Source organism: Diadema setosum, chromosome 4 (genome assembly GCF_964275005.1).
Source record: "Diadema setosum chromosome 4, eeDiaSeto1, whole genome shotgun sequence".
NCBI classification, from domain to species: domain Eukaryota; kingdom Metazoa; phylum Echinodermata; class Echinoidea; order Diadematoida; family Diadematidae; genus Diadema; species Diadema setosum.
Genome location: NC_092688.1, coordinates 24,412,887 through 24,426,939, shown reverse-complemented (window position 1 = coordinate 24,426,939; position 14,053 = coordinate 24,412,887). Strand labels below are relative to the sequence as shown.

The 14,053-nt window shown below is 36.2% G+C and overlaps 2 protein-coding genes across 2 annotated transcripts in view; both read left to right on the top strand.

Moving 5' to 3' along the window:
- Positions 1-4,738, top strand: part of LOC140227740 (uncharacterized) — a 14,088-nt gene extending 9,350 nt beyond the window's left edge. The window contains exons 9-12 of the mRNA XM_072308143.1: positions 1,283-1,287; positions 1,997-2,050; positions 2,894-3,008; positions 3,577-4,738. Coding sequence (XP_072164244.1) covers positions 1,283-1,287; positions 1,997-2,050; positions 2,894-3,008; positions 3,577-4,738 — 1,336 coding nt within the window. The remainder of the gene's footprint in view (positions 1-1,282; positions 1,288-1,996; positions 2,051-2,893; positions 3,009-3,576) is intronic.
- Positions 4,739-9,500: 4,762 nt separating this feature from the next.
- The window catches only part of LOC140227739 (uncharacterized), a 33,159-nt gene continuing 28,606 nt past the window's right edge, over positions 9,501-14,053 (top strand). Inside the window, exons 1-4 of the mRNA XM_072308141.1 lie at positions 9,501-9,576; positions 10,673-10,768; positions 12,883-13,101; positions 13,824-13,910. Coding sequence (XP_072164242.1) covers positions 9,501-9,576; positions 10,673-10,768; positions 12,883-13,101; positions 13,824-13,910 — 478 coding nt within the window. The remainder of the gene's footprint in view (positions 9,577-10,672; positions 10,769-12,882; positions 13,102-13,823; positions 13,911-14,053) is intronic.

The window sequence follows — 14,053 nt, the reverse complement described above, 5'->3', positions numbered from 1 at the left end:
GAAAATGAAATTCGGAACAACGAACCTTCGGAATAACGAATCTTCGGAATAACGAATCTTCGGAATAACGAACCTTCTGAATAACGAGCTGTAACCGTCTGTACGTTAATTATGTACACCTAGATATACATGATATACGCAAACAGACACACTCATAAGTAATGTTTATAAACACACATATACATCGTATGTACTCATGCTCTGGTTTCCATTACTTACTGACTATAAAGGTCTCCTTCATTTCCTTGACCCACAATTTTAGTTGTTTTTAATTATGACCGCCCGGCTCAAAAGCCCAAGAAATCAGGTAGGCCAAAATGATTTGTCACTTCTATATAGTTAAAAAATAGCTTAAAGATAATATAAAGTTTTGGTATTACCTCAAAAGTTTCCCTAAATTTCCTTGTCTTAGTTTGTGTTCCAGGTTAAAGTACCTTTCATATAACTAACACTGTGAGACTTACTCGCCCCAAAGTGCTCTCATGTCTTAGTAATCATGCAATAATGGTTTCGTACCAGAGCCGCCGCCGTACGGCGGCGAGGTAGCACACGTATTGTACGAAACCATTATTGCATGATAACTGCGACCAGCAGCGTGCAGTCCCATACGCATACTGAGTAGCTAACTGCGACCAGCAGCCCCATACGCATAGCTAAATGGGGCTTCGCATTGTAGCTTACAGGATCATGACAGATTTAGTATCGCGGGTAAATATCAACTTAAAATCCAAAAATTCTTCAAGTTGAAGACTTACCAATTAAGTTGAAGTCTTGAAAACAGGCTTCGAGCAACGTTTGGTTCTGCTAATAGTCCCTTTCTGTTCGAATTGATGACTGAATGTGACTCGGTCGAGAGGACCTTGGGAGAGCTACACTGAATTGACGGCCAGCGCATGCGCACACAAACATCTTATCCGTGGATTTGAAATTTGTTCGCATGTGATGTGTGCGTATGCGCTGGCCGTAGTAATCAGTGTATGTAGCTCTCCCAAGGTCCTCTTGATAGAGTCACATTCAGTCATCAATTCGAACAGAAAGGGACTATTGGCAGACCCAAACATTGCCCGAAGCCTGTTTTCAAGACTTCAACTTAATTGGTAAGTCTTCAAATTGAAGATTTTTTTTGATTTTAAGTTGATATTTACCCGCGATACTAAATCTGTCATGATCCTGAATGCTACAATGCGAAGCCCCATTACGCCATGCGTATGGGGCTGCTGGTCGCAGTTAATTGCATGATTACTAAGAAATGAGAGCACCCTGGGGCGAGTAAGTCTCACAGTGTTAGTTATTTGAAAGGTACTTTAACCTGAAACACGGAAATTCAGGGAAACTTTTGAGGTACCAAAACTTTTTATTATCTTTAAGCTGTGAGCTTTAAACATTAATGATATCTGATTTGTTACAAAAATAGACTGTCTTAACCCCCTTAAAAACTGACTGATATCAAAGAGATAAAAGGTGCAGTTATAAAGAAAAGGGAAACAAGAGGATTTCAAGATGAGCGCCACTCAGGCTTTGTGTGCACAAGTACAATGAAAATCAGTGCGAGAAAAAAAAAAGTATGTTCCAGAAAATCTCCCACAATCTTGATTCAGGTTTTGTTTGTGAAATATTTTGACAGTGGGTAAAAATGACATCGATTTCCAAGGTAAAGCAAATAAAAAAAAAAATGAGTCGGTCAACATAAATTACTATTTTGATCTATTACTAAAAAAAAAAAGTTATAGTCTGCGACTTTGAGTGGGTTCTGAACGATGTGGTCAATGTTGTAACTTATAGCCATTAGCATGAATCTGACACAAGACAGATGCGAGAAAAAAACAAAGTAGTGCATGAATAATGTACGTCTTGGGAATGATAGGTCTATGGACACACTTTCAATTGTTGGGTTATAAGGGTAAACCAATAAAAACCATCAGATTTAGTTTGAGAGCTTAGTTTATCGTAAATACCTTTCTTAGTTGATACTGACCGACAATTTTTCTGTGAACAGGCAAAACAGGGTCCACACAAGATTTGACGACATGGGAACCGACGTCTCCTTTATGTGAGTTTTATCATCCTGATGAAATACGTGCATTGTTTTTTACTCTATTCACATACAAGCGCACATTTGATGCATACATGCATATTGCATGTGCATGTCAATGTTCATGGTTAGAGTACACACTGTGTTTTCTCAACCTGCACATGGATTTTTTTTTACCGCATGATTTATATCAACACTATGCAAAAATTAGAGACTAGAATACAAAAGGAATGCTGATTAAAATGAATAATTATTGCATGCCTTCAAAAATACGATACAAAGGAACTGCTATATAAAACCTCGCATGTTTTGATTTTCAAAAGAGCCAAAGTTAAGTAAATAGATAATTTCTAATGTAAGCACACGCCGTTTTGCTGTATTCCGCTTTCTTTGTGTCTGTGTCTTTGTGTGGTATTGATGACTATACAGACCCAAAATAAGAGAGAATAAGTGTTGAAATGAATGGATAAAAACGTAATACCGCCTTCATATCCATCATGTCATCTGTATTTCAGGAATTGGTATTCAAATCGAATCAGATTCTAGCTACTTCTTAAACAATGCACTTCGTTTTAATCTGTACTCTTAGCACTCTGTACACTTATTCATAGTTTTCTCTTCTATTTTCTGCAATACACTTGAATAAAATGTTGGAGTTTGGGCAACTGCAGACTTACGTATATTATGTAGTAATAAATACAACTTGTAGAGTGAAGCTTGAATAATATTATGGTTGCCACATACGCTGCTACCTGTCTCTTGGTTCAAAGAGAGAGAGAGAGAAAAAAAAAAGTAAATGTGGCTGTAACATAATTATCTACATTTGTCAACAAATCAATCTTCCAAATCATTATCTTGCAGATTCTCGAGTTCCTGTAATGAAACTAATTGGATATACCCTTGGAGCCTTTCTGAGTGTCGTTCTCGTAGTCCTCTGCGTACTGTCCTTGTTTTGGCGCAAGCACCGGCAGAAGAGGTGTGCTTTCTTTTGTCTATTGTTTCAGCATTGTAACTATTGCTATCAGTATTGTTTTATTTTTAGGGACTGTACAATTATTGGTAATTATAAATCTGGTCATTGTTCACTGACCTGTTGGCTGAGCAGACTTATATGCAATTATTGGTATTGAAGTCTTTGACCGTGAAAATAAATTCAGTGCAAAGAAGCCATGTCGTAGTATGCTTGTATTATGTCTATGATAATTGAACGCTACATGAACATGTATGTTTGTATTTAGATATACACCGGGATTGCTTGTGTTTTTCAGGAAAAAAAAAGTTCTAACTCAATTTGAATCTAAAGGTCTGAGAAATATGAACATAAACAAATAGAGTAAGTAGTGTTATAAAAAGGCGCACTACACGATGTTTGTTTTGTTGCAATTGTTTGATTCATAAGTAAAAAAAAAAAAAAAGTTGCATTTTATCTTACAATACAATACTTCGCCATACTCTAACCTACGGGGATATCAAAGGCATAGGAGCTGCATAAGGTATAAGAACCTAAAAATATGCGTCTATTATCTTTTACGTCATCTTTACAGCAGACGCGGGAGATCACATCTACCAAATCAGGCAAATAACTACTCAGATGACGGACAGTTGCAGATATATCCTGTAAGCACGGCGACCCAAAATGCAACCACGACGAATGATGTTGATTTATTGGACTATTCCAGCATTGACGCTGATATGATGCGCCAACCTATTCCCAGCCGTTCTGGAGGCAGATTTGGTGATGTCACAGATCATCAAGAAGACCCGTATCATATCTACCAGGACACTGAAGAAGTACGCAATGGTCATTCAAGATTTGGCGGAGTAGATCCCAGCTCCTCCTCTACAAGTGTAGGCAGTAACATGGGCAGGGCCACAACCGCAGTGAATTCCTCGGGTTACCATGGATACCAGTGCTTGCAGGAAACATCACTGGATCAACCGGCAAGCTTGTATGAAGATTGTGATTACCAGGATGTAGACATTCATAATAGAAAGGACAGTGTGACGAAAGATGACTTCAAGTCCACTGCTAGAGCGTGCTTGTTTGATGATAGCTGTTATAATTCCCTGGACTTTGGCGAACGGTCTGACCGCGTTTTCGCTCAAGCGAGCAATGTATGCATGGACAGTGAATACGGTTGCATCAAGCATGCCACTCATGACGACGACAAACAGATCCATGACCCGTTACCTTCTACCACTGGGTCGACTTCTGGAAGAGCTGATAGTATGTCTTATTCTAGTTTGAGTTCAGCAAATATCGTGCCTTCTGAAGACCTTCTCAACAAAGCAGATTGTAAGAAATCTCACGATGTCGATTCGACATATAGTCTTATCAGAAAAGATGAAACCCACGGTGAAGAAAACCTTGTTTCCTTGAAGCCAGAGCCTAAGCCTTGTGAACAACTGTATGCAACTGTGGACAAAGCAGCAAAGACACCTTCATCAACCGAGGAGTTGTATACAACTGTGGACAAAGCAGCAAAGACACCTTCATCAACCGAGGGGTTGTATGCAACTGTGGACAAAGCAGCAAAGACACCTTCATCAACCGAGGGGTTTTATGCAACTGTGGACAAAGCAGCAAAGACACCTTCATCAATAGAGGAGTTGTATGCAAAGGTGGATAAAACAAGAGGAGACCACGCTGAAGTCACGCAGCCATCGCAAGAGGAACTGTACATGAATGTTAATAACATGTTGTAGGCAGAACAACACTTTTGTTTGCCAATGTTTCTGACATTATATCAATTCGTCATTATTTAATGATGCGAATGTTTACCGAAAGTGTTACAGTTCTTTCCACCGTAGAATTTATTGCGTATTATATTGTACCACTGCAATTTTCTGAAGTGTTTGCATTTATTTTTTTTTTTCGGGGTGGGGGGGGGGGTGGGATATGATACCTTGGAATGACATGTTGCAGTCATTGTCATAATGTCAAATCATCCAATATAAATCCGAGCAAACAGCAAACACGTGGCCCTTGGATTATTGATGCGATGCTTCAATTATGCAACACAAATTGGGTTAAAGTTAATACTACTTGCATTTGAGATTTAGTCAAGAGTATGGTCCTTTTTGAGAAAGAAGGAGAAGCTACCAAGTATCATGCGTGCTGAAAGCTATTCTTTATTCCAAGCTTGATGGAGGACTATGTAGCTACGATTTTATTTGATCGACATTGATATTACAAAATATGATTCATGATTTAAGTAGTATATACAAAACATCCAGTGTGGAAGCAATGAAGACTCAAAAATATTGTAGTAAGTGAAAACGGGATTATTTGGGAAAGTATTAAACATGTATATGTATATATGTATATGAACACGTAGGAAATGTATGAGGTAGTTAGTCAGTAATTGAGTTATTCACCTTTTATATGTGTTGAGACAGGAAATTATATCCTTTTGATATTTCAGAATGACGCAACGCACCCATGAATAAGAAAAGAATGAAACAAAAAAGTCCGAATAAAGTTTGTTTGAAATGATTTAGCGGTAATGTAGAATAGTAGCACTATAACAACCTGAATATAAGAAATGCCAAAGTCCAGCAGAAAAAAAAAAAAATGGAAACATATGTACAAACAAATATAAATATATTCAATTTTCCAGGTATCGGAATGTTATGTATACAAAATGCAAACCGGTCACTTTATCCCTATTACTGGCATTGCTTCCAAAAGAGTTTCCAAAGATGATGGCCAAATTTTGGACTTGACCGTTCTTATATTCAGGTATTCAATCATCAAAATGAGTTGTAGTTGTGTGAGATTTGATATAACTAAAAAAATGGAGCTGGTAACAAATGTGTACACTGGGTAATACGCTATTCTCAATGCATAAAGTCATAAAAGATATTCTATGCATGTACTTTAAATTGCACTTCTTTTTCTCTTCTTTATGTTAGTAGGAGTTATAAAATCGTTATTGTATAATAAATCTTGAACTTCAGGCATTTACAGAAATGGATACAACAACCTAAGTTAAATATCACAAAATATGCTGTAATGGCACCACAAAACCTTTGTCTGAGAAATCCTACTTTTACATCACACAACGGTGTTTTTAGTCTTGAAGTGACGAATTGACTGCTGGTCTTGGTTGACATGAAATACAACGAAATTCGTAAAGATTATTGCGTGGTATTCCTAGTTTTGGGAAGAATCAATATTCCAAGTCGATGTCGGGTGATTTGTCAATCTCTTGCAATGAAAACATGAAGTTGAATAATTATGCAGTACCCGCTGCATGCTATAAGGAATAAAACCAACATGACGTGCTTTTGGAAGCTCGATTGTTTAGTGGAGATGACGCCTGTCTGGAGATGGGGAGGTCGTAGGTTAGAGTCCTGTGCCTGTTATGTATGATTTTCTTTATCATGGTTACCACTAAAAACTGTTTAGTGCTTATTTACGTCGATGTAGGGCAATTTGTCGAAGTTTGTAAAGTTTAATGTCAGAAAAAAAATAGTAAACAACGCCGTAGATGTATAATCATACATTCATGCATTCCATGGACCTTCAAAAGAACAGCCATATTTTGCAGATATGGCTGAACGGGCAACCACTCTTTTCTTAATACTATATATGTATATTATGCAATGTATATGCAACTTGTGCACATTCTTATCTAAAGACAGATATTAAAAACAACAATAAGAAGAACAACATTTGCAAGTTTTGAATTTCTTTGGCGTACGTGAATTTGATTTCACTTGTTTTATTTTGTGAATAAAGAGACTGATGGAAGCTTAGTGAGAAATGAAAAAGTGCAGATCACGGTAGAGTATCACACGCGAATATAAACTGTTTAGGCTATGAGCAAAGTGATTGAGGGGTACGTTAAAATAAAATCTTCCTATTGAAAGCAAGTAGTGTCCAGCCTGACTATCTCCAGCAAGTTCAGTCAAGAGAGCGAATTTATCATAAGGACTAAATAGATTAAAAATATTTGGGATAGAGTATAGAAACGTTCATTGTAAAACAAAGTGCCTCAGAGAGGCTACACCTTATGAAGTATTACCGGCTACACAGTTCATAAGACATGCCAAGTGTTGACGTTGTACAGGCCCGCTCTCATGAATAGTACCATTTGTTTAATTTTTTGCAAAGTGAAACAAAAAAATGAAGATGCAAAACGGTATAATATCAAACATAATATTAACTACATTTCACAAAGATTACAAAAACACATATTTGTCAAAGGAAAAGTCATCTTAATTTGAAATATAAATTCACTTGTGTGTTTGTTCATTCTGTGAACTTAGGGCATAATATCAGAATAATAGCGTAATATGCTGTAAAATGTGTGTATCATTATTGACGAGTCAGTGCATATTCAATGTCCAGGAATTCGTACCAACTGACCAATGTGCGATATCCACTATTAATGTAGACTCATAAATAATAATGAAAGATATATGTCCCCCCCCCTTTCCATGAAAAGAACAATACTGCAGAATTTATGCGAGTTGCGTCCAATCATTAAATACCTTCTTTGTAGATTTTTACAGAGAATTTTGTTTATATTTTCGAAACCTGAAGGCGATCTTATACAACCAGGATAAAAGGCAAATAAATTGAAGAAAACGCAGCGAGAAATTTGAGAAAAATGCATAAACGATTTGGTACATGGCTGCAGGGTTTAAGAGACCATGTCTAAAGATTCCTATCTTTTCGTAAGCGGAGATACTATGTGTGAGTTGACAGTCTGTGGGATATCAAATCATTTATAAAATGTGTGTTGATCTTGTTCATTTCATTTTTTCCCCATGCGTTTCTTCGCTTTTGGTACATCATTTGTCAGTAGATGTTAGTGAGCGTGTATGAATGCGGAGAAGTATGTATATTATTCATGAATATAAAACATTATAGCCGTGTAACGCTTTTGGTGGTAGCGCCTTTGCCTGTTCCGTGTTCTGTGCTGTCTATATCAGCCAGCGGATTTTGCTCAAATTTCGTAATTCAGAGGTTTATTATAAAGGCAGGGACTTTATCATATATATGCACTTTTGTAGATCGATTTTTCTCGAAACCCGTATGGAGCTGCATCAATCATGGTTTTAGAGTGGAGTTCATTTTTTTTTTTCTAGAAAAGTTATTGAAGTCACAGTATAACGATTGTATACAAAATGTAAAAAAAATTCATCTTTCTTTTCTTTTTTTTAACATAATAAAAGAGAACCAGACTCACCGCTTTTAATAAAGCATGGTAAAATGTTCACCCTTAACATAGTTATATCACTGACAAGACGAGGAAACGTAATTTTTGAAACAATAAAAATACGTTGAAGCTAATTCTTCATAATTTCCATAATGTATTGTTGTTCCGTGGCGACGTCACGAACTGCTGCGGTCTTGTCATCCAACCATGGTGGCACCAAAACTGTTAAAAAAAAAATCACTTTTTTTGAACGGATGGTCCAATTTCCCTCAAACTTCAGAGTGTCTACTGATATTGATGTAACAATTCACACATTCCGCATAAGTAATTGGGCATATTCCCCTTCAAAATGTAAGTATGTGATTTTGATATGACATGACAGTTTGCAGCTGTCGCCTACGTGCTAATCTGCCGGTGCAAACTTCTTAAAAGGTTATAAGAATAACGATAGAAATTGTTTCTAGCCAACCGATTTCACGACGGAAAATTAAGCAACAAATTGGATGGTTTAACATAAACCTCATCATAAGGTAAGTATATCAGGCACGCCGCACAATATACCGAGATCAAGGGGCTTTAGAAAGAATTTGCTGATGGAAGTAAAAAAGGAGAAAGTAAACCAAATGAAAGATAGATACCGTGGCGGGTAGATATTTGTTACAAATTTTAAATTGATAAATAATCACTCATGGTTAATGTTTGCTGACATAAAAATCATGACGACGAAGAGTTTGCTGGCGGCCGTCTTTTTTTTTTTCTTCATTCAAATATAGTGTACGAAACCGAAAAGTCTGAGAATGACATCATCCTCCTGTAATGAAAAGAGGGAGGATAAGTGTTACATTTAGTTATTATTCTTATCGTATCTGAAGAAGATATCATATCATTGTTTTAATCCAATTATCGAACACGGATATGAAACTGAAGATACAACATTGCAAAAGAATTTGCGATGTTTTTAATACGAATCGGACACATGAGTGACACTCTGAAGTGGTTATTGTGACTTATTTGAACCCTGGGATAATTAATATAGTGTCTCCTGTATGGCATTGATTCAACGAGCTCTCAGATTGACAAAGCAAGGCTAACACAGTGAGCCTCCCTCTCCCTCACTACATAATGTGAAGTTTGCTAATTCTTCTACAGCCTAGAAGTCTTAATTTGAAATCTCGAACATTCCGCGTTTGTCCACAGGCCTCTGCAGCGAATGCCTTCACTGTATATAAATTGTAGAACATCAAAATCGGTTTCAAAACAGTTTAGATCCTGGTAAAATTTTGAATATCGTAGGCAGGATGACTGTCAAAGGATTATTAGTTGGTGGTGTGATCTTCTGTTATATCTTCCAAATTTTCTCGACGGATGCAGTATGTAAGTAGCATTAACATTATAATCATTATCGCAATTCTTTTCAAAATCGTTTATGCTGTGATGACCACAAATACCCTTTATAATTCTTCTAGACACATTTGTGAACTTGAGAATCATTAGTGAACTAGAAATTTCATTTTCCTACCGATACTGTAACTATTTCCTGTTGTAATTAGCTATTGAGAAGTTTATGTCAACTGTAAACTGGATATTATGATATGATATGATATGATATGATATATGATTTGATATGATATGATATAACATGATATACCATATTTATTATGTATTACATAGCGTCTGAAAATTCTTTGATTATCAATCTAACTTGAGTACATTAATCAGTTCAAAATGTCACATTTGACTACGTTCCACAGTACCAACTAAATATCGTCAGGTTAGAAGATTATTATGTCGAGAAAACATCCGAAAATGTTCTGCACTATGCAATGATATATTTTTACTAAAATCAACTGTCCCTACTTCACCGAAAATAAACAGATGAGAGGTCAAATAAACAATTAAAAAACAGCCCTTGAAAAAAGGAGCTCCTATAAGATAGGGGTCCTCCAGCGTGAACAGAGCCATGTTTTACTTTGTGTAAAGCACAAAGAGGATTAGATAGTATATTATGACAAAAGCCGCTCTGAAGGACTATAGATTATTAACTTGATTAACCTGAGCCTTTATGCACTCATTAACGACAAAACGTTAAGCTTTAAACTGTCATAACGCGCAGGTTGACGTGACGAAGCAAACGCTATCTTCAGGCCTACTGAAACAAATCATAGACCTGCGTCAAAAAATGTGTGTAACATTTTGAAATCATGAAGACCACATAACTGCAACTGTCCCTATTTGGTCGCATTTATATCCTACAGATTTAACTCTGAATTGCACGGAAGGGACTGTAGAACGCTTCCTCTCGTGTGATGAAAACTGCGCCTCCAGCAATGATGGTTGGGTTGTACAGGCACCCATAGGAAGGAGAATTCTCATTGAAATCGAGTCTCTCAATAACAAAGTGATGAGATTCCAAGTATTAGATGAAATAGCCAACAAAACGTCCAACATCCTTCTTGTAAATTATGCGCAGTCTTCGCCCGTTTTATCACTGGCCCATCAGACGAAGCTGACTACACGTTATATATATACCCTGCAAATTTCACGTTGAGCGTAAAATGTTACGATGGTAAGTATTCGCGCCCCTTTGCTTTGCTATGATTGAAGATGTCTGTGCTTATATAGCTTTAGTACACTTTGTTACAAAATCGTTGTTTTCATTTTCTTCCTTGGTCACATTCTCTCTTGTTCTCCATCATCTTTTTATTGGGGAAATATGCATTAGTAACTCAATAAGTTACGTACCTCTGCCTTATTTCCCCAGTTTGCCAAACGGGATAGATCATCATCACAAAATTCGTAGTGATTACCTGTGAGAATGACAACTTGATCTGTTAGCCAAACGGCAAAGATTATCACCATGCATTCATTTGAAGTAATTACCGGTATGAATGATAACGTGAACTCTGAGTAAAAAAAAAAAGATTACTGTGAAGGTTAAAACATTTGGTCTAATTCATTTCTGCTTCAGTGTATTAAATTCATTTAAATTTTAATTAGGGTTGCAGTATATGCATGATGTTTGTTTTATTGCCCTATTGAAAGAAAGTAAAAAAAAAATGTTATACAATGCGTGAATAATGCCAAATGTCATGGGTTGCAAACATTAAAGGAATAGTACAGTTTCAATTGAGACGGAGCTTCAGGTTTCCAGCGTTTTGTGACGATTTTTTTTTTAAGCTATTAAATAGAAACCTCTTGTGAAGTATAAAAGGGCATAAAATTCCCAGAGGAATATCCAAAACAAAATAATCCTAATAAAAGAATGGGACCCATCTTTTATTAGGTACACTTTGTTTTACTCTGTTTTTTATATCTCTGTCATTTCAAAACTGATTTTCATCAAATAAACTTTGAATTCCTCTAAGAATTACATACTATATAACATTTTATAAAGCGGTTTCTAAGTACATTGTAAAAAGTTTAAAGATAAATCCTCACCTCAACCAATACTATACCACCCCTTTGTCAAACCCACTACAAGTTGAAGTGAGAAAAGGAGAGGAATGTCAGAATAATGTTTGTTTGTTTGTTTTGTTTTTTTGCCGCAATTTTTGTGTTTATGTACGTGTTCGGTTCTTCTTGTTTTGACATTAGGTCATCACTACTGGACTAATGTTGGATTGATGAAGGGTACTAAAAATCTACTGTTATAAGTGGTTTATTGTCTTACTTGAGAAATGTGACTTTACCCCTTACTTTTTTTCTTTTTTTTTTAGTTCAGTACCTTGCAGTTTTGAATGTAACTATACTGGAAATTCTTCAGTTTAATTCCATTGTTCAAGGAGGCACACACACACACACACACACACACACACACACCAAAATCTACTCTATTGGGCCACAAATTTATGAATACATACATATATGACCCTGCACCACAAAACCAACAAAAAATCACCAGGAAGGATGTTTAGTTAAGGGCGGATTCTAAAAAAGCAGACTCTAAGCTTTAAAATAATGTATAAATAATCTAAAATTGATTCTCCTTTATACATGTATATACATATATATGTATATATATATATATATATATATATATATATACATCAGAAATAAACCCTACACTCTAAAAAAAAAAAAAAAAAAAGTTCGAACAGAGAAAAGAGGCCCTGACAGGGTCTATTCAAGTGCTTAATTTTTACGAAGCCGTGCTACCTGTGCCATGAATGTGACAAAAACATGACGTTAACCACCGAAGCAACAACAATGAAGGGATTATCATATTAAGCTCAAACTGAGCCGGATCTATTAATTAACACATTATGTCCATGATAAATGTCAACTTTTAAGGCAGTAACATTATCCTTACAAATGTTATTAGAGTTGAAAGTGAAGAGTGTGCAAAGGATTTTCAAGAAATGAATAGGGGCCTCTACGAAAAAAAAAATGTCACACTACTCTACCAGAAAAAAAAGGGTTATACAAAAACTGCTGAAAACCCCCTTACCCATTCCATTTATGATCCCAAACTCAGGAATACTGTAGAAGAAGAATAGCTCTTTCAGAAAATATGGAAAACTTGAAATTGACTAGGTTGTCCCGTTTCACCTTTCTTAAGTCCTCAAGTAATATCAAGGGGTGCGAGTTTTTATTTGTTTTGTGATGCACGGTCACAAGAAATGAAGCGCTTCAAAGTTCATTCCTATACCGTGTTACATTTACCATTATTATTTTTTCAAGGAACATCCTCTGTGAGGCTGGTTAATGGGCCCTCTCCGCTGGAAGGTTTAGTTGCCCTCGGATCAGAGGGATATGTCTGCTACGATGACTTTAACACTAGAGCTGCTGACTTGGTCTGCTGGGAGCTCGGCTTCCCAGCGGCAGAGAAGTATTCGGCTCAGACTTTGCCCAGTACAGCAAGAAGGAGAAAGACCCAGCGCGTATCATGTCCACCTCAAGGTATAGCTTTATTATCAAGCACTTCGATTAAGAGAGAGAAAGGGAAAAAGAGAGAGAGAGAGAGAGAGAGAGAGAGAGATAAGGAGATGAAACCAATACGTCAAATTGCAAAACATATTGAATAATTTGCATTAATTGCAATGTATGCAATATTCATAAAACAAACGATCACTGAAGATGAATAAAGTTGAGATTTTTATTTATTCTAATTTTATGTTTACAAAATCCTGGAAACAAACAAACAATGAACAAGTTTGCCAGATGTGACCAAGTAAAAGAATGCTGGGAAGGAAATTTCAATTGTTATATCAAAGCGGTGACTATGACTTCATGAACGTAGTTTAAACAGAATTGCGAAATTAGCATTATATCAATAAATGTTATACTCTGAAAATAAGCGGGGTGGGCTTGAGGGGGAGGTGGTAAAGCAAAATGTTGTTTCTAGAAGCTGGGTTTGTATGCGGAATCAATTACTATTTCACATTTCTCAAGTTTATGATAGAATAATGTACATTCCCAATAGTGGCTATCTTGTCACACACTCCGAAAAGGGAATTTCTACTATTCCATGTATTTCTAGACATCTTTTCTTCCATGATGTATCTATAATATTATAAAGTTGTGGATAAAAAAGAATAAAACTCTTGTTACATTTTGGTAATCAGGGTTTCATAAAATAGTCAAATGTTTCTAACTCTATAGTATATGAAATTACTGCACAGATTCCTACAGGTTCCAACGTTTAAAAGATTGCCCCCTGACATTCATTCACTGTTCCTCGCACAACGGTGTGCGACTCAAATGCCGAGGTAAGACTATTAACACTACCGTGTCATATTCAACGCCGCACAAAATATAAACGTTCATATATTTATATCAGGTATATTTATATATATGCAGGCACATGTCAACAGTTCTTCTAAAATATAAAAAACACAAAGAAACAACATAA